The sequence below is a fragment of the Desmodus rotundus genome, chromosome 2, assembly GCF_022682495.2.
Source record: "Desmodus rotundus isolate HL8 chromosome 2, HLdesRot8A.1, whole genome shotgun sequence".
Lineage (NCBI taxonomy): Eukaryota > Metazoa > Chordata > Mammalia > Chiroptera > Phyllostomidae > Desmodus > Desmodus rotundus.
Window position 1 is genome coordinate 129163189 of NC_071388.1, and position 26276 is coordinate 129189464.

At 37.7% G+C, this 26276-nt stretch overlaps 1 protein-coding gene across 3 annotated transcripts in view; it reads right to left on the reverse strand.

The window, feature by feature from the left end:
• HNMT (histamine N-methyltransferase) overlaps window positions 1–26276 on the reverse strand; it is a 45356-nt gene that overhangs the window by 4931 nt on the left and 14149 nt on the right. For 2 of the 3 annotated variants that reach the window (XM_045203157.3, XM_024569682.3), the window contains 3 exons: window positions 11053–11160; window positions 7894–8024; window positions 5482–5575 (listed from right to left, as the gene is read on the reverse strand). In XM_045203157.3, coding sequence (XP_045059092.2) covers window positions 5482–5575; window positions 7894–8024; window positions 11053–11160 — 333 coding nt within the window. The remainder of the gene's footprint in view (window positions 1–5481; window positions 5576–7893; window positions 8025–11052; window positions 11161–26276) is intronic. The other variant, XM_045203158.3, reaches the window with a different exon arrangement.

Here is a 26276-nt window from a genome sequence, read left to right on the forward strand (position 1 = left end):
TGGGTGCCAATTCTGAGCTGAGCAATTATACACTTTCTGACTGATTCATTTTCATAATGGCTCTCAGTGGGCACAACATCTGGTGTTATGTTTGTTTTCAACATGATCTAAACCAAATTCTTTTTTCCCACTGTATTAAAAAGAACACACCATGATTTGCCTCTTTCCTTAGGTAAGGAGAGGGAAGGACAGAAAACTTTACTGACCTCCTTCTGGCTAATCTCTCTTAACCAGATAGATTGCGTTTCAATTAGCAACTCATTCAACTAATACTTCGCTACTACATTTGCAGAAAAACATGTCACTTGACACATTTCAGGGTGTGATACATCTCTTTTGTTCTTATTTCTTTTCTTTTTATTTCCAAATCAAAACTTTTATCTTCATCATCAGGAACTTCTGCTTGTTATAATTAAGTGACTATTAACTGAAGCTGGTCTAGGTCTGTAATGGATATTAGGAACACAGATGGAAGCCTCTCTTCCCTCAAGCAGCAAGTATTCCAATAGGCTGACCAGAAATGCTGTGATTTAATTCTGATTTCAATTTCTCTTTCTTTTCCTAATTAGTTCCACTTGCCCACCCCTCATTGCTTATATCCACCTATTTCAGTGTGCACTTTGTGTGTGTGGATATGTGTCTTTGGTCTAGGTTTTATTTATGTTTTTATTTTTAGAGGGAGGGAAAGGAAATGAGAAAGAGAAGGAGAGAAACATCGAGGTGCAAGAAAAAAAAATCAGTCAATTGCCTCTTGCATGCCTCCAACCAGGGACCTTGTCCACAACCCAGGCATGTGCCCTGACAGGGAATTGAACAGGCAAACTTTTGATTTGTGGGATGATGCCCAACTCACTGAGCCACACTAGTCAGGGCTACATGTGACTTTTTATTGAGTCTTTTATTTCTGTTTATTAAACCCATCTTCAAATCTCTAGAAGTTTCTGTCATCTGATTCCATGTCCATCATGTAGTAAGTTTTAGCTAAAACATGTTTGTTGGGGTTTTTTTTGAAGAACATTCGCAACTAGTTGTACTTTGGGTATCATAAAGTATATCATAAAGTCCGTATTTTTCGGACTATAAGATGCACTTCCCCCCCCCAAATTTGGGAGGAAAATAGGGGTGCATCTTATAGTCCAAATGTAGCTTACCTGGTTCGCTACAGGATTTCTGCTTTAAAGGATGTTATTAAATATTTTACCACATTTTTTCTTCAAAATTTTTTTCTCCTATTTTCCTCCCCTAAAACCTAGGTGCATCTTATGGTCAAAAAAATACGGTAATAAGCAATTATTCAGTTCAATTCAAACACATTTACTGGGAGTCTTCTAGATGCCAAAGGCTTTGCAAAGATCTGGGACCAGAGATGAATCTGAGCCTCCTGCTCTCTCAAGGAGCTCTCCCTAAACTCCCACACACCTCTGGTAAGAAACTTGGCACACTGCTGAAAGTATTTACATGTCTGAATCCTACATTAAATTAGTAGTCTTTCAAAGGCAAAGGCAAAGTTATCTTTGCAACCTTCGGAGCCTAGCAGTGACTGACCATAGGAGCTCAATAAAAGCTGGATGAACCAAATCTACGCAGCTGTCCTGTGCAGCTAACCTGGAACTGAGTACAGTCTGTGTTTTGAATAAAGCCAAACACACATGGCTCCTGAGCCAAGCAAGGTGCTCTGCATAATTAAACCTAGAAACTGACTCCTATTTTCATTATCTTGTAATCTAATAAATTGCAAAAATCAGTCCTCAAATAACTGAGTGATTCAATCTAGTCAGAGAAATCACTCGTCAATTCAGTAATAGGTTAGTGTCTGAGATGGACAGGCAAAAGCCTTAGCTGTGTGGCATATTTAAGATGACCACACAGAGCAAGATGTTAATGCAGATATTTCTGCCTGCCTGGATAAGACATGGGCTACATGAGTGCTCTTAGAAATTTAATGTAATGACAACATTTAACTTAGGCTGTTCAAATCTGTCTACAATGAGCACTCAGTTTTATGCCTTGCAGTGTAGCTGTGAATGACAATATTTTCCTGAAAGAAAGGAAATATACAAACAGGTTCCTTCACATCTAGGTAATTATAAAGCAGATTCCTTTCAGAAAGTGACCACAAGAAACCTGATAAACACAGGGCCTAATGCGAACCATTTTAGCACAGGTGTTCCAAGTTTGGGGCAATATTTAAGTTTAAGGAATGTTTTCATTGGGCAAGTATGGAGAATAGGGTTTTCAAGAATTACAGATTGGGCTGAATTCTGTAATTTAGGGCCATTTAGGGCAATGGTTTTTATACAGGGGAGTGGAGGAGAGTTGGTTGGGCACCTCAGATGACCCAGAGAGCTTTCTCTAACTTGTTTACTATCCACAGAATGGTCTGGCAGATAGGGATTTGAAGTGAAAATGAAAAAATGCTTCATAAAAATGTGGACCAACACTATAAATGTTGATTGACAATAATATAAGATAAATCTGATTGCACATTTCTTGTGATTAAATTTGTACTGTTGGAAACTGATCATGACCACTTTTCTAAAAGATGATCCATATATTTATACTGGCTTTATTAATACAACAAAGCAATTATTGCTATTTTTAAAAAATGAAACTGCAGCCACTTCTATACACTGAGGGGGAAATAGAATTTATCTCGTGGAAATATGTGGTTAAGACAGACTTATAGGTGCATAGGTTTATCGAGGTGAGAGAGAGCAAAAGGGAGTTTGCTCTGTGTAATAAACAAGAGGGATGGAAGGGAGAAGTGAGGAGCTGGTATCTTTGCAAAGGTGCTGAGCTAAGAGGACATGGATGAGGTCTGGAAGAAGTTATGAGTAGGTACAAGGGAACTGGGTCCTAACTGAGGAAGAGAAAAGCTGGGAAAAGAGTGGCTGTGAGATGCTGATGCAGAATCCTGTTTCTGTTCTTCCTCTTTATAGATGCCAACATCCCCCAAAATCCAAGAACCGTGCTTTGGTGAATGAAAGCTTTGGTGAATGAAAGAAATAGAGCTATGTCCATGTTTGGGGTAAAGCAGAACAGGATCAGAAAAGGTAGCTGCAGCACATGCAAGGTTTGGCCATGAGAAATCAAAAAAAAGTTGAACTGGGAGCAGCAGTTTGGAGCAAACAGTGCCTGGCAACCATCAAAAGAATGACCCCCAGGTTTCCTCAGGAGTCCCAGAGGAAGTGAGAGACTACTAAATGACTTGGGATGAAGGCTTCAGTTATTTACTTTGGATTTTTAAGCATTAAATAAGAGCCTGTAGACTGGTGAATCTGGAGACATTCAGATTATACAAAATTGATGACAATTTTATTTACCTGCACGGTAGAATATTTTCTTTAACTGCAAAGGAAACTATATTAAACAAGGTAGTTTGTGTTTTAAAGTTTTTACTCATATATAATAAATTTCTGTACTTAACTCTTCTGGTAAATAGAAGCAATAAAGTTATAAATTTTAGCCTTAAGAAAGAAGTGGAAACTCCAAAATAAATACCTAGATCTATTTTTTCCTTTTGCTGTCATTCTTTAAGAAGGTATGTATATGATATTTCTTCCATAGCTGTATAAAATCTTTTAAGAAAGAAGTGTGTATGGTAAAGGAAGGAAGGAATGAGAGTCCCTTTACTAATTCACCAACTGTTATTTGTTGCATGCTTGTGTCTAGGAATAGTCTGTTAACAATGTTTTCCTCTGTGGGATACCTGTCTACCATATTATGTGCAGTAATGAAAAATTATGAACTGCATGCTAAAAAAGTTAATAAAATCTTTTCCCCATCAAACCACACTGATTGAATAATATTTGACTCAAAATACTTTTTATATTAAAAAGCTAGCTGATTTTTAACACTTTACTCACTTTCTTTGATTTTTTCCAATGAAAATAGATATGCATTGTACATATGAATCACATATACACATAGATGCAATATAATGTAGGTAGGATTATCCAGAAATAGCCCTTGAGTCTATGCATACATGCATAGCCCTTGGTCTATGCATACATGCATAGACCAAGTTCATGCAGCTAGGAAGTGCCTCAGCATTCTTACGTTCATGTACCATCATACATTTCACTGGGCCTGTTTTAATTTGCACATTTCTTGAGGCCAATGTATTAACTTATTCATGATATAGCCAGCAGAATCCTGTATCCATAAGGGCATTTAGACAATTCTCAGTTGCTCATAGACTGTTTCATGCCACTTTCTAAACCTTAGGCTGGCTTTTTCTTATTGGTAGATATTTACTCAAAGAAAGCTGCCTTTCAACACTCAAATACCTAATTTCTGAAAATATTTAAGAAAAACCAAATATAATTAAGAGTGGATCTTCTATGGATATTCAATATGTTCTAAAAAGAAAACATGACTTTTGGATAAATTGGTGTTTCTGTCTGCAATACTTTTTCCGTATTATTGATAGATTATCAAAAATAGACTGCCTTCAGTGTTGATAACTAGGTTTACTTTTGCATTTGTAAATGCAGAACAAAGTGCTTTGCCTAAGTGTCCTAATTTAAACAGAGACTAGCAGGAAGCATCCACTTTCCATAAGCAGTTCTAAATGGGAAGGCAGAACTCTCCCCTTACATTAGCATTTCTAACTAACCAGAGATGAAAATGGTACATCAAAATGTTCCCTTGGGGAAGAGGTTGTTTACAGGAGCTCTCATTTGTCAAATTCCCACACAGGTGCAAACCCAGGATTACAGGTGACATTTGTCATCCTTAAAGTCATTCTTCATATCTTCGAAAAAATGTGTTGTGTGACATGTGGTTTTTTTGATTATGGGATCTGGTATAAGCCTAAGAATATATAAACTGTTTTATATCTACAATCAACCTGCCTAGCACTTCATGGATAGCCCCTAAAAACGGAAAAATAAAAGAAGTTATGAATTAATGAATTCAACAATGTCAATGTTTCATTTGCTAATATTAACTTATACTCTCTTTGTGGTATTTATTATATCCCTGAAAGCAACATGAGAGAATCAAATGTCATCTTTGGAAAATAAAACCATACAAAAAAAAACAAGTGAACTGTTGTTAATAGTTATTTAGAAAACTTACAATGAACAATATTGATAATGACCCTAGAAATGCAAATTAGCCTAATTGATAGCATCCTAAATATTTTAAATTTTATTTGTCTGTTTGTTTGTTTATAAGTATTACTGAGGAGAAAGAGACATTTAGGGGGAAAAAGAAGGTAAACAGAAATATTTAATATTTTTAGTCTCATTAAATATTACTAAGTGTTGTATTTGCTCTGTTACATAAAAAATAATTTATATATAGATAGCAACAACTTTTCTCAGGAGAAAGAAATGAATAGACATTTAATTCTACTAGGCTCCCTAAATCGGGAGCTGTTGTGAAGGACTGGCCTAATCGGACTCCAAACACATGCATCCATACATACGTGCACTATTGCTATTTTCAAATTGAGGCTGAATGAAAATAACTTACCTGACACAACGATAATAAGAATCTTAGCATTGGTACCTAAGAGACTATGGAAGAATTTCAGGGTTGCTGGGATGTCTTGTACATAATACAGCATCTAGCAATAAAGGAAAAGAGAAATGAGACACTTTTCTATGCAACATCTTTGTGTGCTTGGACTAGATACTCCTGAGTAGATTTTACTGAACAAAACACTTAAGAAGTTTAAAAATTAAAGATGTAGTGTGGAGAGATAGAAGAATGTGAGAAAAATTTTGAGGAAAGGGAAACTACGTTATTTGCTCCACTAGAGCCAAATAGTTTTAAATTTGTTCTCTCTGGCTTTAATAACACAGACATCTATAGCTGGAGACACTTAGTCTCCCCTCCCCATGGAGGCAATGATTCTCTGCGTACTCTAAATTTTGTGAGTTGCAGTTCTGGGAGAAATTGGACTCCGTTTCATTGAATGCTACTTTAAAATTAAGCTCTTTGTGCTGGCTTCGCCACGTGCTCAGATGCTTTTCTTAGATCACAGAAAACGTGACAGGTTCTGATGTTGACAGACTCTCTAGGAAAGGACTAAATAAAACATGAAGTTACATGCTTGGTCACAAGATACTAGGAGTCAGTCTACCCATTTTTAATCATTCTGGATGATCTCTTGTGATATGCAGGGAGTGGCCTTTATACCTAACACAGCTAGAGCTTGGAATTTTATGTTGGCAGTGGAAAACTTTCCCTGAGGGCTTGTATTCTTGGACTCTACCTCCACAGACATTTGTTTTTAATATCTCATCGTTGTCTCCTTTGGACAAGAATTCAATGTTTTATGTAGATTCCCATGATAGAATTTATTGCATAAAACAAAACCAACTTAATCTATGGTTCCTCTCACAAATAAATGAAAGGAAATGGACTTGCACATGACCTTGCTGCCTCAGCACCTCCGCAGCCCTATTTAGTATTATGTCGTTCCATGCTTCACCACAGGACCACACTTAGATAGGTACCCACATACAGCTAATCCATACGATGGTTAACAATCTATGACAAGACCTGGTGGAAAAAGCGGAGGTGGGCCACAGCAGATACTCTGAAATTTGTTCTATTAGACACTGAGATTCTCTGTAGTTGACTGTGAATATTAAGATGAAAATGTCATGAGAGTGTTAGGACTCTAAGGAACAATGAAGAGACAGAGACACAGCACAGAAAAGTGCAGAGTAGACAGAGAGTACGAGAGGAATAGAGTCATAATGCAAAGGAAACAGAGCTGTAAGAAAAACCATACGGGAGCTCTGAGAGAAATGGGAGAATGATCTCTGAAGCTGCAAAATTTTGTACCTGGCAAAGAATGGATCCAGAACATAACTGGAGGAACTGGCTTTTTATAAAAGGAGGCTCTTGGAATAAGATGAAAGAAAGATATGATAGGTGCAGTTGTAGCTATGATTGTAAATTTAGAGGGTGAAGAAAGATGAATTTACATCTGATGGCTTCTCCTTTCCCTATACAGAATGAAGAGAGGCCATCAGTTGGGAATGAGTGGTGGGAAAAGAGTTATACGAGGTATAAGGAGAGAGAGGGAGGCATGAAATAGTTGTGTGAGGAGGTGGGAAGCAATTCTAATAGAGGAATATCATAGCTTGCTGGGGACTCCCTTATAGATAAAGGATTTTATCAGCTAAGAGAGCAGGGACGTGGGATCGCCTGAGTATGCCAATCTTTGAATCATATCTTCCTTTGATTTCTTTTAAGTTTATTTCTTTGGGGTAACTGTACTGTGGACTACAGAAAATAAGAAATATATTGTTAATTGTGGTATTTCTAAAATATATACATCTTCTAATAAGTGCTTATATACCCATATGCCATCCAGAAATATTAGTGGAAATATGTCCCTATACCATCTACTGAATAGTCATCTCTTTTCCAAGAAATACACTATCAGTGCTGGCCATGGAAATAAACTCCTGCTGAATGACTAACTGATATTAATAAAACTTCATTAACCTGAGGAATCATCTAACCTGCCCCTTTTGTCACATGCACACCACTAGCCAGGTCATCAACGGAAGGCAAAAGCAAGAGGATTCAGAAAAACTCTGAGACATGGTCCATCCAGACCACTAGAGCTACTGGAGAACCATGTAGAATATGTATTACACTCTCCTGTCCTCAAATCTATCTATAAACCTTCAATCCTATGGAAAAAAATCAGTAACTCTGGAAGTATTTTGAGCAGAGAAAACTGGCTTTTTGAATGTTACAGAGAATTTCATAGTATTATTAACATCTATATCCTCAATTTGAATATGCTCACTTATAAAATCAGATTCTTACTTTTCTTTTTAAAGTTAGAATATTAAGTACTCTTCATACATATTTCTGAAAAATCTCATTTCTGAGTATATAACCATAAATATTCCTTACCTGAATCATATGAATAAAGTCCCACTTCTGAAGTTCTTTTTTCTCCATTATTCTATTTTTATATTCAGATGATGTCTCCTTATGCCAAGCAAACTTTATGTTCTCAAGGTTTGAAGACTTGGCTACAAACTCTAAAATATAGAAAAGAGGTGGTACACCATCAATTTTAATTGCAAATGTGGAGCCCATTTTCACTTAGAATTTTAATGCAATCAATGTTATATACATAACAAATATAAAACACATTTTTCTTTTTTTTGTAGTTCTGGAAGACCAGAGAGTTCATCCTGATTTTCTTCTCATTTTAAATAAAATTAGAGATGAAAGAAAGAGTCAATAAGAAATAATTATGAGAATCTTGATCAAACCTAGGTTATATTATCTCAGTATTAATGGGGAATTAACTGGTGGATTTTATCGATAAAAAACTGATGTAAAACAGGTGATGTGATTCTGTAACCCAGGAGTCAGCAATCATGGCCTATGGGCATATCTGGCCCACTACCTATTTTTAAATGAACTACAAGCTAAAAACATATACTATTCTATTTCTTGCCTTTATTCCTCTTTCATATTCATGCTATTACAGTTTTAAATGACTGAACAAAATCAAAAGAATACTGTTTTGTTATATGCAAAAATAATACCAAATTCAAATTTTAGTGTGTATAAATAAAATTCTATTGAAACATACCCACAGTCATTAGTTTATTTTTGTCTGTGAATGCCTTTGTGCTACTGTGGCAGAGTTGATTAGTTGTGACAGAGATTCTGTGGTCTTCTAAGTTTAAAGTATTTACTATTCTGGCCTTTTTGCAGAACAAGTTTTCAGATTTCTACTATAATCAATTAAACATAAGCTCTCTAAGGATAGGGATTCTGATTAAACACTTCTCAATGAATTAATAACTCTGTATCTAAGAATAAACATCAAAAATAATAGTTCATGACCTCTGAATGGATGGACAGTCAGTAAATAAAGGGGTTTAATTATTCATTGTTCATATTATGAGGCATTTAGATATCCCTGCCAAGAAAACAAATTAAATGACTTCCAGCCAAGATGGAGGCATAGGTAGACACACTGCGGCTCCTCACACAACCAAAAGAAGGACAACAATTTAAAAACAAAAAACAACCAGAACTGACAGAAAATTGAACCGCACGGAAGTTCAACAACCAAGGAGATAAAGAAAAAACATTCATCCAGACCAATAGGAGGGGCGGAGACAGGCAGCTGGGCAGAGAGGACTCGCAGCAATGTCAACAGACCCAGACACACGGCAGACTGCGGTACAAACGGGGCAGGCAGTGCGACCACTAGCAGACCCCGCAGCCCCACATTCACGCATAGATAAACCAGGAGGAATGGTGGGGAAGCGAAGCTGACCCCACAACCCAGGGCTCCAGCTCAGGGAAATAAAGCCTCAAACCTCTGATTGAAAACACCCGTGGGGGTTGAGGAGGGAATGGGAGAAACTCCCAGCCTCACAGGAGAGTTCACTGGAGAGACTCACAGGGACCTAGAGTGTGCACAAGCCCACCCACTCGGGAATCAGACTAGAGGGGCCCAGTTTGATTGTGGGTAGCAGAGGGAGTGACTGAGACCCGGTGGAGAGTAGAGCAAACGCCATTGCTCCCTCTCGGCCCCTGCCCCACGCACAGCATCACACAAAGCAGCACCAGTGTTACCCTGCCCCGGGGAACACCTAAGGTGTCCACCCCTTTACATAACAGGTGTGCCAAGACAAAAAAAAAAAAAATGGCCCAAATGAAAGAACAGATCAAACCTCCAGAAATAATTCAACTACGCAATGAAGAGATAGCCAACCTATCAGATGCACAGTTCAAAACACTGGTAATCAGGATGCTCACAGAACTGGTTGAATTTGGTCACAAATTAGATGAAAAAATGAAGGCTATGCTAAGAGAGACAAAAGAAAATATACAGGGAACCAATAGTGAGGCGAAGGACACTGGGACTCAAATCGACGGTGTGGACCAGGAGGGAGAAAGAAACATCCAAACAGAAAAGAATGAAACAACAAGAATTTGGAAAAATGAGGAGAGGCTTAGGAACCTCCAGGACATCTTGAAACGTTCCAACATCCGAATTATAGGGGTGCCAGAAGGAGAAGAGGAAGAACAAAAAATGGAAAACTTATTTGAAAACATAATGAAGGAGAACTTCCCCAGTCTGGCAAAGGAAATAGACTTCCAGGAAGTCCAGGAAGCTCAGAGAGTCCCAAAGAAGCTGGATCCAAGGAGGAACACACCAAGGCACATCATAATTACATTAGCCAAGATGAAACATAGGAGAGAATCTTAGAAGCAGCAAGAGGAAAGGAGACAGTTACCTACAAAGGAGTTCCCATAAGACTGTCAGCTGATTTCTCAAGAGACCTTACAGGCAAGAAGGGGTTGGCAAGAAGTATTCCAAGTCATGAAAGGCAAGGACCTACATCCAAGATTACTGTATCCAGCAAAGCTATCATTTAGAATGGAAGGGCAGATCAAATGCTTCTCTGATAAGTCAAGTTCAAGGAGTTCATCATCACCAAGCCCTTATTATAGGAAATGTTAAAGGGACTTATCTAAGAAAAAGACGATAAAAAATAGGAACAGTAAAAAGGGCAGCAAACTCACAGTTATTAACAACCACACCTAAAACAAAAACAAAAGCAAACTAAGCCAACAACTAGAACAGGAACAGAACCACAGAAATGGAGATCACAGGAAGGGTTATCAATAGGGGAGTGGGAGGGGGAGAGAGGAGGGAAAGGTACAGAGAATAAGTAGCATAAATGGTAGGTAGAAAATAGACAGGGGGAGGGTAAGAATAGTATGGGAAATGTAGAAGCCAAAGAACTCATAAGTATGACCCATGGACATGAACTATAGGGGGGGAATTTGGGAGGGAAGGGGTGGGCAGGATGGAGTGGAGTGAAGGGGCGGGGAATGGGACAACTGTAATAGCATAATCAATAAATATATTTAAAAATAAAAAATTAAAAAAAGAAAAAAAATTAATTAGGTGTCCCAATAAGCTTACAAAGAACATACCACAGTAATGATGCTGTTAATGATTAAAGGGACAAATTTGGGACAATAAGCCTTTTAGGACAGAATTTAACATATAGCACCAGGTGTTACAGGTACCTTTATACTTGGCAATTTGTTCAGCACTTGGCTCAACTACTTCATTGTTGATAGGAACTCCTGGGTATTGAGACTGCACTTTGGAGAGAATGTGAAGATCAATTTCACCTAGAATACAAGCATAGGAACAGATCACATCAGTACAGGAAAAAATTATTAAAAATAATTTGCACTGGTTTATCTGTTTTAGTTTTCCTAGCAAAGCCCTGCATATATAAGGAAGAGTGCTCAGTTGTATGTAGCTCTGCCACATTATGATGCAGAACAGGTAGGTTATAAGTAAGAATAATAAAGTAATTTGAGGAGTGCTATAATTGCTATTTATTGATTCATTTGCTCATTCATATGCTTATTCAATATCTATTGTAGTATTACATTAAATCTAAGATGCCATTGATTATAGGATGCAATCAACCCTTCCTTTTGTATCATTAAGTCAGAAAAAACACTCTCAATTATAATTTTAAGATATCATTAACTGAAAAATGTATCCAAATTTCACAGATGTTAAAATACAAACAAACAAAAAAAAACAACCAAAAAACCTTTAAAATAAACTAGACTAGGTCAGAAACATACAAAAAAAAAGTCAGATGCAAAGTATGTCAGGTACCAAAAAAGATATAAAAATATGTCAGATATCTATCTTCAAAAACACCAGTGTAGTGGAAGAGACAGACACGGAAAGAATCCTGACTGGGTTGAGCTGAGCTGGGAAGAAGAAAGGAGACAGTGAGGGAGAGGACAGGAAGAGAGGCCAGAGAGGTAGAAAGTTTCATGGAGAAAGATTACTCCTGAGCTCTGTGTTACTGAGTAAGTGGAAGTTAGGCCAGAGACTTCTGGGGAAATGAGGAGTTGTAGGTAGAGAGGACAGGAAGATGGGAGCATGAAGTCAGAAAGCAGAACAGTTTACGTGGGACTACTAGTTCAGAATTTTGAAATATTGGGCAAGGCACGACTTCTAAGAAAGAAGTGACACCAGAGAGGTAATTGGATAGAGGGTTACAGCGGAATAAATGTTTACTCATTGATTCATGCATCAACTATTAATTGATTGTTTACTCTGTGCCAGACACTGTGCTAGGCTCTAGCAAATGATAAGAAGAGACATAGATATCTGCCCTGATGAAAATTTAGCCTGTAAGTGATTGTACTAGAGAGATAGTGGTAACTTGGATGGACTTGGGTCCCAAACCTGTTTTCTCTGCCTGCTGGGTATATATAACCTCTGGCAATTTCCTTTACCTCTCCAAGCTGTATTTTTCTCACCATAAAAATAGCAGTGACGGTACATAATTTATCAGTTGTGAGAATTACATGATGCAAGGCATATAAAGTACAGTGCCAGATAGAGTTGGCACCCAATAAATGTTAGCTGTACATTTTTATTATTATTAAGTTTCTCTCCTTAAAAATTTATCTTCCTTCCCTATTACTGATGCCTCCAACTTAAATTTTCCTCTTAGGTGGTTATGATGTTGGTAGCTTCACTGAAACAGACTTATGTGCTGGTAAGTCTAGTATATTAAAATAATGTTAGTCTTTAATATTTTGTCATAAATTACATTAACAGAACCTATTTAAGGTTAGATATAGCAGGCAACAAAAGTCAGATCATAAGACTGAGAAGTCTGAAAGGAAGAAGATGAGGAAGATAAATTAGGAACAAAACATGCTAATGTAGGAAGAGGAGGGAGTATAATGGTATAATGAGTGTATAACAGCACAAGAGGAGATGGTGAAGGGTTGTGGGGGGAGAAGGAGTAGGATAGAAACGGAAACAGAGGATGAAGGAGACTAGGTGAGTTTTCTCCAAAGCTGTCTCCACAAATATGAAACCATTAATTTCTTCCTTATTAATTCTAGCTGCCATTAATTAGCCACCTACTATTTGTCAAACTATATAGGGGCTTTACTTGGAACATCTCATTTAATCCTGACCATAATACTATTGCAAACTCCACAAGAGTATTTCCAACTAGAAAAGGTGACTTGAGTAACTTGACACTCAGTGGATATTAATACACATAAAGTTTAAGGCACATTTTTCTGATTCTGAAGTATCTGTTCTAATGATTTCATATAAGGAAGAGGAAGATACCAAATAATAAGACAACATAGGATGTTTTTATTCTTCTCTACAATAACTATTTTTGAAGGGTAAATAAAATAACTAAGGCAAAGGCGACTATGAAAAGCTGTAAGTTAACAAGAAATAGAGAGATTCCAGCTTCCCCCAAAGGACGAGAAGCCAAAGTTCTGTTCTTGGCTCTATCAGCCTAGCCATCTATTTTTAAATTAAAAAAATATATCAATTATGAGGATCCTAAATCCAATTATTTTTAATCTTAGTAGTTGAAATGCAATAATTTCCCCCCTGGGGCTTGATGAGCTCTTCTCCTAAGATGGATCTGTTCAAATGGCAAAATGTACCCATCACATCCCATGTATGTTTCCATCTTGTCACTTTCCTAACCAGCAGAATGTTCTGACATAGTCAGAGCCCACCAGTACCTTTCTACAGCAATGATGGAGGACACAATGCTAGAATTGCAATGGAAACACAGAAACCATGGCTCACATGACAACCTCTAAAATGTGACTCTATGTGTGGACATGAACCATGCAAGCATTCACTGCTGGATCCTTAGGAGAAAATGAACTAACAACAGAGGTGATAATGAAACTATTTCTGCAGGAGTTAGCATATAAAATCCCTTTCTGACTTCATAGGTCAGGTGACCATACCCCTATTTGCCAGGGACAGTTCCACTTAATGCTCGTTATGCTGGTGTCACATCTGGATTTATTTCTTATTTTAAGTTGTTTTTATTTCTAACACAATATTATTGTTAAAATTTTATTCTTGAATATAGGTTTTTAAACGAACTATTTAATAAACAGACAAATATAATAAACTAAAAACAACTTGCTTGATATTTTTAAGTTATTATTTTAATTATTTTGCCCACTCTTTTCAACTGTCACTTTTTTAAACATTTTTTTATTGTTGTTCAAGTACAGTTTTCCGCCTTTCCCACCCCTTCCCACCACCTCAGCCCTCCTCACCTCCTTCCCGTTTCTACCCAGCTTGTTATTGTCCATGTGTCCTCTATAATTGTTCCTGTAAACCCTTCACCCTTTTCCCCCATTATTCCCTCCCTTCTCCCCTCTGGTCACTGTCAGCCTGTTCTCAATTTCAATGTCTTTGGTTGTATTTTACTTGCTTGTTCATTTTATTGATTAGGTTCCAGTAAAAGGTGACATCATATGGTATTTGTCCCTCACCACCTGGCTTATTTCACTTAGCATAATGCTCTCCAGATCCATGCATGCTGTCTCAAAGGGTAGGAGCTCCTTCTTTCTTTCTGCCGCATAGACTTCCATTTTGTATATGTACCATAGGTTTTTGATCCATTCATTTATAGATGGGCAATTAGGTTGCTTCAAGCACTTGCCTATTGTAAATTGTGCTGCTATGACAATTGTCACTCTTAAAAGTATCCTAGGTTTGACAATAACTAATGCCACCATGCTCATAAGTCACTTATTTTCAGTACCATATTTGTTTCTTATAATGGACTCCATTATTTCTTATTGTGAGATGAGAAAAGGGGAGGGAGGGAGAGAAAGAAAGAGAGAAATCCTGTAAGATAATATATTCCTTGGTCTCATATCCTACATAGTTTGTTTTCTAGCATCCTTCAAAACTAGGTGACTTGCATATTTTTGAATGATTTATATAAAACTCTTCCCTAATGAAGAGAGTCAACAGAGAAGTAGTTCAGATGGTCTATAGTATTATTTACAACCTAGTCTAAGCATTTAGCATTTTTTAAATATATTTTTCTTGATATATCAACTATACTGTTTATCATCCATCCAGTCACCCAAGCTTAGTTCCTTCCTTCATCCTCCTTCCCTGTCAATCTGCAAGTTTTCCTGATAAATGTTTCTTTTTTGTTAATACTTTTAAAAATATATTTTATTGATTATGCTATTACAGTTGTCCCATTTTCCCCCCTTTATTCCCCTCCACCTGGCACAACCCCTCCCATCCACATTCTGCCCCCCTTAGTTCATGTCCATGGGTCATACATATAAGTTCTTTGGCTTCTCCATTTCCCATACTATTCTTAACCTCCCCCTGTCTATTTTGTACCTACCATTTATGCTTCTTATTCCCTGTACCTTTTCCCTCATTCCCCCCTCCCCTTCCCCACTGATAAACCTCCATGTGATATCCTCCATGTGATGTCTGTGATTCTGTTCCTGTTCTAATTGTTTGCTTAGGGTTTGTTTTTGTTTTTTTTTTAGGTTCATTTGTTGATAGTTGTGAGTTAGTTGTCATTTTACTGCTCATAGTTTTGTTCTTCTTTTTCGTAGATAAGTCCCTTTAACATTTCATATAATAAGGGCTTGGTGATGGTGAACTTCTTTAACTTGACCTTATCTAGGAAGTATGTGATCTGCCTTTCCATTCTAAATGGCAACTTTACTGGATAGAGTAATCTTAGATGTAGGTCCTTGCCTTTCATTACTTCAAATTCTTCTTTCCAGCCCCTCCTTGCCTGGAAGGTTTCTTTTGAATAATCAGCTAGTAGTCTTATGGGGACTCCTTTGTAGGTAACTGTCTCCTTTTCTCTTGCTGCTTTCAAGATTCCTTCTGTTTAATCTTGGGTAATGTAATTATGATGTGCCTTGGTGTGTGCTTCCTTGGGTCCAACTTCTTTGGGACTCTCTGAGCTTCCTGGAAGTCTATTTCCTTTGCCAGATTAGGGAATCTTTCCTTCATTATTTTTTCAAATAAGTTTTCAATTTCTTGCTCTTCCTCTTCTGCTGGCACCCATATGATTCAGATACTGCAACATTTAAAGTTGTCCCGGAGGTTCCTAAGCCTCTCCTTTATTTTTTTTAGAATTCTTGTTTCTTCATTCTGTTCTGGCTGAATGTTTATTTCTTCCTTTTGTTCCAAACCATTGATTTGAATCCTGATTTCCTTCTCCTTGCTGTTGGTTCCCTGTACAGTTTCCTTTATTTCACTTTTCATAGCCTTCACTTTTTCTTCTATTATGCAACCATACTCAACCAATTCTGTGAGCATCCTGATTATCAGTGTTTTGAATTCTGCGTCTGATAAGTTGGCTATCTCTTTGTCACTTAGTTGTATTTTTTCTGGAATTTTGATCTTTTCTTTCATTAGGGCCATGTTTTTTAGTCTCGGCAGGCCAGTTATGTAGTGAGGGAGCAGAGTCTTAGGTATTCGCCAGGGTGGGGAAGCAAAAGATGCTGGGATGTGATGCTATCAGTGGGGGAGGGGCCCAAGAGGGAACAATGCCACTTGTTCAGCTCTCTGCTGGCTTTCAGTCACTTCTGCCATTTCCCAGAAGCAAATTGGGCCCTTTTGGTAATGATTCCCTGCGTGGGTGGGTTTGTGTGCCTTCTAGGACCCTGTGGATCTCTCCAATGAACTCTCTCTCCCACCACCTGTAACCCCACAGGTTTTTTCAGTCAGAGGTTCTGAGGCTTTATTTCCCCACAGTGGAACCCTGGAATTGTGGTATGTCTCACTCCCTAGTTGTTTCTCCTGGTTTATCTGTACGCGAATGTGGGACTGCCCACTCCACCAGCCACTGCCTTGCCCATCCTGGTCCTCCAGCCGCCACTTTGCTGAGAGTCCTCTCCACCTGGCTGCCCATCTCTGCCTCTCCTATCTGTGTGGATGAATGTTTCTTCTTTAAATCCATGGTTGTCAGGCTTCCATACACTTCGATTTTCTGTCAGTTCTTGTTGTTTTTTGTTTTTAAATTTGCCGTGGTCATTTTTTTTGTTGTTGTGTGAGGAGGCACAGTGTGTCTACCTAAGCCTCCATCTTGGCCGGAAGTCCTGTTTCTTTACTTTCTCTTTCTTGTCCCTACAAGCAATGCCCTTGTTTGGGCCCAAATTATCTATCTCTTGAAATACTTCAATAATACCCTGAAAAGACAGTCTATGTCTACTGAACTGTACTTCCTCAAAGCCATCACTGCAACAACCATTTAAAACTCTAAGCTAAACAAACCCATTACTTCCCTGCTTAAAACCTTTAAATGATTAATCAACTGGCTTAAAGTCTAAGCTTCTTAACTAAGCATAGACTACTGCCTACTTCCTTTTTCTCATGTCTCACTACTTCATATTTTGAAACTAGAAACACAAAATTTCCTATATTTCCACCTTTCTCACCCCTTCTTTGAACCCCTGTATACCATGTTCTTCCATGCTCCTTGTCTTTTGCCCATACTTTCTCGTCTTACATGATTACTCTCCCTTCACTTCCTCACTTAATCTGATTAACTTCTATGCATCCTGAACACTTCCACACAGGACTAATTGCCTTGGTAGTCTTTCCCACAGAGCCTGGAAGTATCATCAGAATCCTTCAGACAGAAACTACCCATCAATTAACTGGCAATGGCAACCCATATACAAACTTTCTTGTGTTCCTTGATCTTATTTTATTCACTAGCAAAGGCTTGATTACAATGAATTTGTTAAGTACCATCAAAGACTGAAATGGTAGTGTGAACAACTGAGCAGGTTTGATCATCAATCTCTGAGAAGCCTGAGGGGTTATCAGGCCCTATAGACCATGAACCAACAATAAAGAGATTTTTTTAAAACGGAGATCATTTGTTCTTTCTCAACTGAATCCCTCTGAGCAGGAACTGTAACGTTATGAATGTACCCCAGTACCAGACATTAAGTTCTCTATAAAGGATTTTACAGAGTACACAAGCCGAAGTAATGTGCCAAAAAAATAAAAGGGGAAAGTAAATTAGAAGTGAATCAATCAAATAATTCAGAAATTCTGGGCAAATTCAGGGTTTAAACAAAAGAAATGTGGAAGCTTGCAGTCTACTTTTTTATTGTACATTGCAAAGCCTTCTGGAAATCTTAAATTTAGATCCAGAAAACAGCACTTAGGGGAATAAGGCAATACATTTTCATTTTATAGTCAGTCTCCTTTCACATATAATTTCATTACACATTGCTTGATCATAACCCTGAAAACTGTAGACTACTTATTTTGATACCCTAAGCCTTTAGATACATAAATGCCAACAGTTGCTTGGGTTAACTAAAGCTTTATTATGTGTTTCCTCCTAAAGTTTTGGAGCAGAATCTGCAAAGTTTCTTGTGACAAATGGAAAAATTATAATGATTAAACAACTCTATTCCAATATATCATCCTTCTTTTCTTATTTTCCCCTCCCCTTACCCCCTTTCCCTCATCCCCTCCTCCCTTCCCTCTTCTCTCCTCTTTTCCCCTCTCCTTTTCTCCCCTCCCTCTTGTGACTTCCAAAGCAAATTAATAATTTTACAGGCTACATTTTATGATGATATTACTGATTTTCTCAGTTGATCAATGTGTGGAACTTGAGCAAAATTAGAAAAATACAGACATGCATCAGCACCAAACAAAAATTATTCTCTATTAGGCTGGACTAAGGATGTTTTTTTCTGTTCTGTTCAGTCCTGTTTTATTATCAAACAGAATATGGTAACTTTTTGATTTGGAAAGTTAAATGAAAACTACACTTTAAAACTTTCCTTCCTTGCAAATTTCTTTTCTTTGTATCATCCTTCCCCTCAAATCAGCTGTAACTATCATATTACCTCTCATGTTTCCTTTCTGGAATAGATGAGTGTTTTGCTTAATTTTACAGGCTGATATTTTTTGTGGTTGTAATAGCACGCTTTCATATGGGCCACATTTTAAGTGCATCAGTTCTATATTTTAAAAGGGACGTATAATTGACATCCCTGACTTGGAGTTTATAAAAAGTTTAAAAACAAGAAGTGGGGGGGAATCTCATCTTCTAGACAACTTTCTCCACTCCCTTAATTTCAAGTATATATCAAATGAAATAGCAGAGAAATGTTGTATTTTTTTCTTGGAATCCAAGGTCATCTGATTAAAAATGGAAAAAAAATAGGAAAAGGAAAATGTTGAGGTCTATAAAGAGAAAAAACTAAACTCAAATATAGTACCCACCAGAATTAATTACGCAAAATTTTAAAATATCGCAACTCTTCAAATTGTACATTTGTAAATTAGAAATAATATGGTCTATGCAACAGGATCATTGTAAAGGTTAGAGGCATTTTATGGAGATAATTTACCACAGTTCATGATACATAGTAATTACTCAACAAATTGAAGCTACTATGCATTAATTCAAGAAATATTTTTGAGCACCTACTAAATGCCAGCTGCTAATCACTGGAGATGCAGCAACACATAAAACAGACAAAAACATCCAATGTTTATGGATGGTGTTAAGTCCCATGGAGAAAAGGCAAAAAAGAGTGAGAGGAAACCATAAAGGGGATCTTCGTGATTTTCTACTGAGTGATCAAGTACACTTCATGGAAACACTGATGTTTAAAAGACGCCTGAAGGAGACTGGGAATGAGGAAAATGAAGATTTACCTTCTAAATGGGAAGCTCCATACTAAAGTGTCAACTTGGAAAAGTACTCATCACGTATTCATGATGGCTTGTCCTTCTAACTGAGCCTACGTTACATGAAACAGAAATCCCAAACTTGAGAACCCTGTGGGTTCTCTAAATGAGAAAATCTTCAGGTCAAGACAATAGGGGATTAAATACTATTGAGGTATCTCCTGCCATCTGATTTCCATCTATTCTTGCTTAATTTCTCATTATCAAAATATATGTGAATTCTTTAGGTTATCAGCAGGAAAAATTTATCTTATTACATGTTGCATCAAGATTATTATTTTCCTTGTTCCTGCTACTAGAATACATGCAAACACACACAAAAATATTTCTAGGGAGAAAAATTGCCCAGATAATCCAATGCTTAGTGGTGAAAAATAATTTCAGCTATGAGCTTGCAACCAGAGCAAGAACAATCTGATTTTGAGTTGCAGTGTGAAAGATAAAAGACCTTGACAAAAATCACTTCTTTTCCTCCCTCTTTCTCTCTTTCTCTCTCTATCTCCCTCCCTCCTTCTTCCTCTCTCTCTCTCTTCCCTACCCTGGATGCCTCAGTATTGAGGCTGTTCTGTCAGGATGGGAAATAGAGAAGATTAAAATATCTGTTGGATATCAGGAAGGGAATTATAAATATAAATTCTGAGTCAAAAGGGAATTGCCATTTGCTTTGGTGTGTGTTCTGGCTGTTGGCCCGGAACAATACTGCCTGAACGAGTGCTTTGCAACTGCAGGAAGCCTAAGAAAAGCCATGCTACCAAACAGTTCTACAAAATAGAAACTTAGAGAAAATGCCACAAAGGGAGCTCAACACTGAATTATAGTTATTTGATAGACAACTCAGGAAAAACTAAATCTTGACTAACTTTTAATTTATAAATTTTAAACATATAGGTTGTTGACGGCTACTCCAGCACATACATAGATAAATCACATGTACAATAGTGCAATAGTTATGTTTCACTGAGCTACTCTTAAAGAAGTGCTAACATTCTCCTTTGTTCATGACAATGAGAGGATTTACATGAGACTATTTGAACTGACAAAGGTAGGCCAAGGTAATCACCTAGTTGGTGAGTCAGTATCAGTGTGCACGCGCTGACCCACGCACTCGCACTCTCCTCTTCTCCTGAGCTCCCCTGGCTGGCGCTCTCTGCTTCTCTCTCCCTTAGATACTCTCCCTGCACAGCCTGCCTCTCTTCTCAGCTTCACTGCATTGTCCCACCACATTAACTGTGGTTAAAATGCAAATATTACTGAGCACAATTATTAGTCATTTGCACCCTGGGGTCAGTAGAGAGTTTGAGAGCCTGCAGTCCTTGTGTAATAAGAAGCAAGAAATAACCAACAGAAAACTGCAAGTACACCTCAAAGAACAGACAGCGGACAGCTACCACCCTTTTGACCAACATCACCCTCAGCCTCGCCATCATGGCTAACCTACGCGGAGCAGGCATGGGAGAATCTATGGCTCTGCAGAAAACCTCGGCTACAATGCAGATGAGATTGTTCCTAAATAAAGCATTTGCACAGGTATAATTCTATTACTGGTGAGGCAGACATGGCCAACTGACAGCAGTGTGTCATGAACACACGTGGCAGAAGAGTGCTTTGGGTGTCAAACTGCTGAAGGAGCTGTCAGAAGCCAGTGAATCTAGTCTTTCCCATCACTTCTTATCAACCAAAAAATTATTGTTTTAATTGAGTTCATTTTTCCTATCCCTGGATATAAAATTACTACTATAGAAAACCTGAGACATAGGCAAAGTATTGGGTGGAAAATAAATATCTCACTTCTAGAGAAAGTAAAGGCTAACCTTTTGTTTATTTCCTCCTAAGGTTCCCCACCCCTGCCTTTGAACAAATCATTTTCTTTAGTCTACACAGGTGAGATCATCATGTATATAGATTATTTTGACTTTCTCACTTGAGAGTTAAATCACGGATGTGTCAAAATTTATTTTAATGTTATTGGTAGTGGTGCCACTATTTTCTAAACATATGTGCAAAATTGATTTAATTATTAACCTTTTATAAATGATATAAAATGTATAAATGTATATATTTCTATATAGTTTAAGATAAGAGTTATACTTAGTTCTAAGATTTTTGCTACTATGAGGAACCTGACAAAAAACCATGAATTTTCATGCAAAAAAATCCTATTTTTTTAGATTAATTCCAAGACCAGAACTAATGGTTACAGTGAAACCCTTGATCTTTCGTGATATGGAAACACAACACAAAGCAAAAACTTGACCTAAGGGGCCAGCTGCCGGGAAAGGATGCATGCTGAAGAACCACAGCAATTCTTAGAGGCTCCTTGGGCAGAGCCCTTGGAGGTAGGGGCAGGGTTCGGGGTAGGTGGGAGTGGGGTGTACGGGAGTCTCGGAGGAGGGACTGAAGCAGCAGCTGGGGCTGTGGTTGGGCTGCAGGGGAGTGGCTATTTACCAAGTGTGTCAATATTTTAACAAACGGCATGACCAGGCCTTTGTGTATTAGAAGATATCAGACCTGTTCTTGATACATAATGCCATTATTTGCAGGAACATTTTGTTTCCTTTCATACCCTTAGCTTTTGTACACGGAAGCTTTCACATTGCTGTAACCTCATCACTATTGTATGTTGGCTTTCTAAGTCTTCTCGAATGGTTCTCAGTAAATATTTGAACTTTGCTCCAAATAGTGTTTCAATATTTTGTATTAAATGTATTATTAGCAAATACTTTTTGCTGAAATGTATTAGCAAAATGCATTTTTGTTAATATATTTGTATCAACAAAATATATTTGGACTTTTGCATCATTTCTGTAAGTCATTTACTGTTAATAGAGACTGAGCTGCAGAAGACCCTCATTGCTGATCCCAGCCCCTATAGCCTCCACATCCCCTGTCGCACGTATTATTAGGTTCAGTATGTGTACAGTGAGGATGAGACAGAACCCCTCCACAAGGGTTGCATGAGTGCTTGTATTGAACCACAAAGTTTTATTCAACAGTGTATGTCACATGGAAGCCTAGTCACTGACAGACTGTCCCAAACTGGCACAAAATCGGGCAAGATACGAATTTGTTCTTCAAAAAATTACACATATACATGCCAGGCACTTTCAATTACGTTGCAGATAATCAAAACTGTGCATGAAAAACACTCATGTGTTAACAACAACAAAAAGAACGTGGATCGACCATTGCATTTTACCTATTTTACTTGCACGCAGGCCATTGCCACATTGTTATTACTTCTAAGGCTGTGCAACTGAGTTTATTTGTATTTTTAAGTACACAGTCATTTAATCTGCCAGTAATGATAGTTTCGTCTCCACTCTGCCCAGTACCCCACGTTTTTGTGTTCAAGCCTTACTGAATGAGCCAGGACCATCTTGTTTGCTCAGGTTTTCACGACAATGGCTCCAATGCTGTAGCATCCTATTTAGTTCTCTCATCTCTGAAATGGGCCTGTCTTTTACAATACCATCATGTTCACTCAAAGTTTTAAACACAATACTATAAAGTAAGCTATTTTTTGGTGAAAGTATATATATGGAGAAAAGTTTATTTTTAAATACTATCTTTATGAACGCCTTTATATCTGAGGCCCCAAACTGGCTACCTGAAGCAGACAGTCTGAAACCCTGTTACATTAGTGAGTCACTAGAGTACATGTCCTTCTAACCATAGAGTAACTGCTAGCACACTGCACATAAGCAAAACAGTTCTTAGTCATTTCAAGTTATAAGTGGTTAGAATGAAAACTAAAGTGTCTGCATATCCAGAAGCCCCATATAAATTACCCTTCCTTAATAACCAAACATGGTATTAGCCACAGCACTCTGGAGAAATGCCTACTCCTCTCTAGACGGTTACTCATCATACTTTTTTTTTGGAGTAAAAACACATTTAACAGCTCAACCACACAAGAAATCAGAGCCTAAGTCCCTTCTACAGCACATCTGAAATGTATTTTTCCAGCCTATGCTGACATTCCTGGAGGGACAGATATCTCTTCATCTCCCAAGACGTTTCATTTCTGGACAAGTTTGATCATTAGAAGATTCTAATACTGGACCAAGAAATCTCTCTCTCTTTCACCGTTGGCCCTTCAAGGGCCAAGATTCTGTAATTTAATCAACAGGAAGTATTTGAAAATGGCAATAGGCACATTCACATTCTTATTTTCTAGGCAAAGAATTCTCTCAATCTCCTATGTTTCTCCAGTCATTCCTAATTTGTTGATAAGTGTTGTTGGCTTACTCTGAACCACTGGAAAACACTAACCTTTGCTACTTACCACCTCCTGGCTGCTGAAGTTGACATACTGGCTCTTCCAGTTCTTATCCTAATTGTTTTTTTCACTTCTATCTAACTAATTTAGAACACTAAACCTCTGTATCACCTTAACTCGTCATTTTGAAAAGAGAGATTAGTAATTTAATAAGATTAGACTTTCAGATAGCTGGTCACAACTGAATACCTAATTTCTCCTTGACCAAGTCAAAAATTAACTTTTATATTGCTTAGTACAATTTGTTGGTCTGGACTAAAATCAAGAGACCTGAGTTTTGTTCTTCTGCCTTGGTGAGTCTGTTTCCTTATTTGCAAAGTGAGGGTATTAATGGTCTCTAAAATCTCCATTTTTAACCGCTGTAGGAATGTTAGTGTCAACTGTGGTAGAACAAGAAAACTACCTAACTTACTATGTCAACATATGTCAGAAAAATTATTAATAACAAAAAAAATGTTATGAGAGAGTTCAAATCATCTGTGCTTCATATTGAGTGGCTTCAGTGGATTAAAAACTGTGCAATATAAACATACAAGGAGTACCCCCCAAAATGGAATTTTATTTATGCTTACATTTAAACTTCAGTCACCTTCAAAGTACTCTCCATGTGATGCAATACACATATTGAGGCAGTTTTCCTACTGCTCAAAATGGTTTTGAACTCATCAATTTTGAAGCCTTTTAGTGCTTCTGATGTTTTTGTCTCACCTCTTCCACATCAGCAAAAGGTTTCCCTTTGAGGACTATTTTCAACCGGAGAAACAAACAAAAAAAGTTGCTCAGGGTGAGACTGGTTGAATAGGGAGGGTGGGGCACTGAGGTCAGGCTGTTTTCGCTCAAGAAGTGGACACTCAGCATGGGGTGGGCAGGTATGCTCATTATGAACGGGCAAACACACTGAAAGTCTTCCAAAAAAATTCGGTGAAGCTAAACACAGCCTCTCACAACACCACCAGCTGGTACACTGATACAGAAGGGTTCCTAGATCACTCAACTAGTGGGGAAAGCCTGTACTACAAGGGGTCCACCCTCCAGAAGATAATTCCGGGGTTCTTTTGGTGGGTCCCCCCTTGTATGTGTGTACTAGTATATTATATAGGGTATAGTAATTGAAATGGTACACAACAGGTTAATATGAATAGAAGGAGAAAGCTGGATACAATAAGATTGAATTATAGTCCATGTAACCCACATAAAATTTTCTGGCATTTGAACACAAGAACTGAACAGTTCAGCAGATAAAATTATTCTCCTTTAAGCAGAACGAAGATCAAGGAGAACACATTGCCCACTACTGCCTTCTGGAACTTTTTTCTAGGCATAAATTATGCCCTATAAATTAATAGCATTGTTCTTTACCAGAAAGAGTGTGGATTCTTTTTCTCTATGAGCCATCTAGACAACACTCCTTAAAAGTTGAATAATAATGGAGCTCCATCGAGTGGCTTAATTTTAAGAAGCATCAATGTCGAAGATGGACCAAAAAGCATATTCTATGAGATTTAGAGCACAATGCAATTGCTCTCAATATCTAAAGAACAATGCTGAAATGAACTGGATATGAATACTTCAAGACCTTGAATAAAGCAACCTAGCTGCTCATGTATTTCATTAAAGTGCACATCACATAACTTTATACTTCCCAGTTTGACCTCTGGACAATCTACATGGTCTGTATTTCTGTTTGTGATTTGTTTTGCTCCTGATTTTCTCTCTTTGGGGTATGTGTGTGGAGGGGGGGTGTCACATTTATTTCATACGTCTTCCTGTACAATCCATGAATAGCAGTACTGTTTATCAATTATATTTTATTGATGTGGTGAATAAAGATGACATCAAAAAGTTGGCCGATTTCCTTTCTTTTGAACTGCTCAGAGCCCTAATTATTGGTTGGCTTCTAACCTGCTTTTCCAAACACCTCTCAAATACCTTACATTCTCGCTTAACTGTGAAACCTCTCTTCACACAAACACTGACCTCTACACAAGAGAGTCAGGAGACAGCAAGGGTACATATGGCCCCTGCTTGTGTTTCTGAAAAGGAAATCAAATAGGCCACAAAGAACATAAGCATTAAGTGATACAAAAGCAGCAATTCCAAGGAGGATTGTTTGCTTTTTGTATGTTTGTCCATTGTGGTGACCGTTATGAATGCAGACAGAATATTTGCACCAAAGATATGCAGGATATGATCTCGGGCTGTCTGGGCAAAAAAGAAGAAAATATCTAGAAGTTAAAACGAGAGAGGATTATAAGCTAAGACTGAAGTAGAACCTCGTAAGATGCATTATGGGAGCAGAGCCAAAGGTACCAGACAAGGCCAATGACCTTATTTGCCAGGGACTGGAGCACAATGATTAATCTGGAAGGATGCTTAAGATAATGCAAAAGTCTCAGACACAAAGTAGAACTTCTAAGGAAACCATTTCTCTAAGGC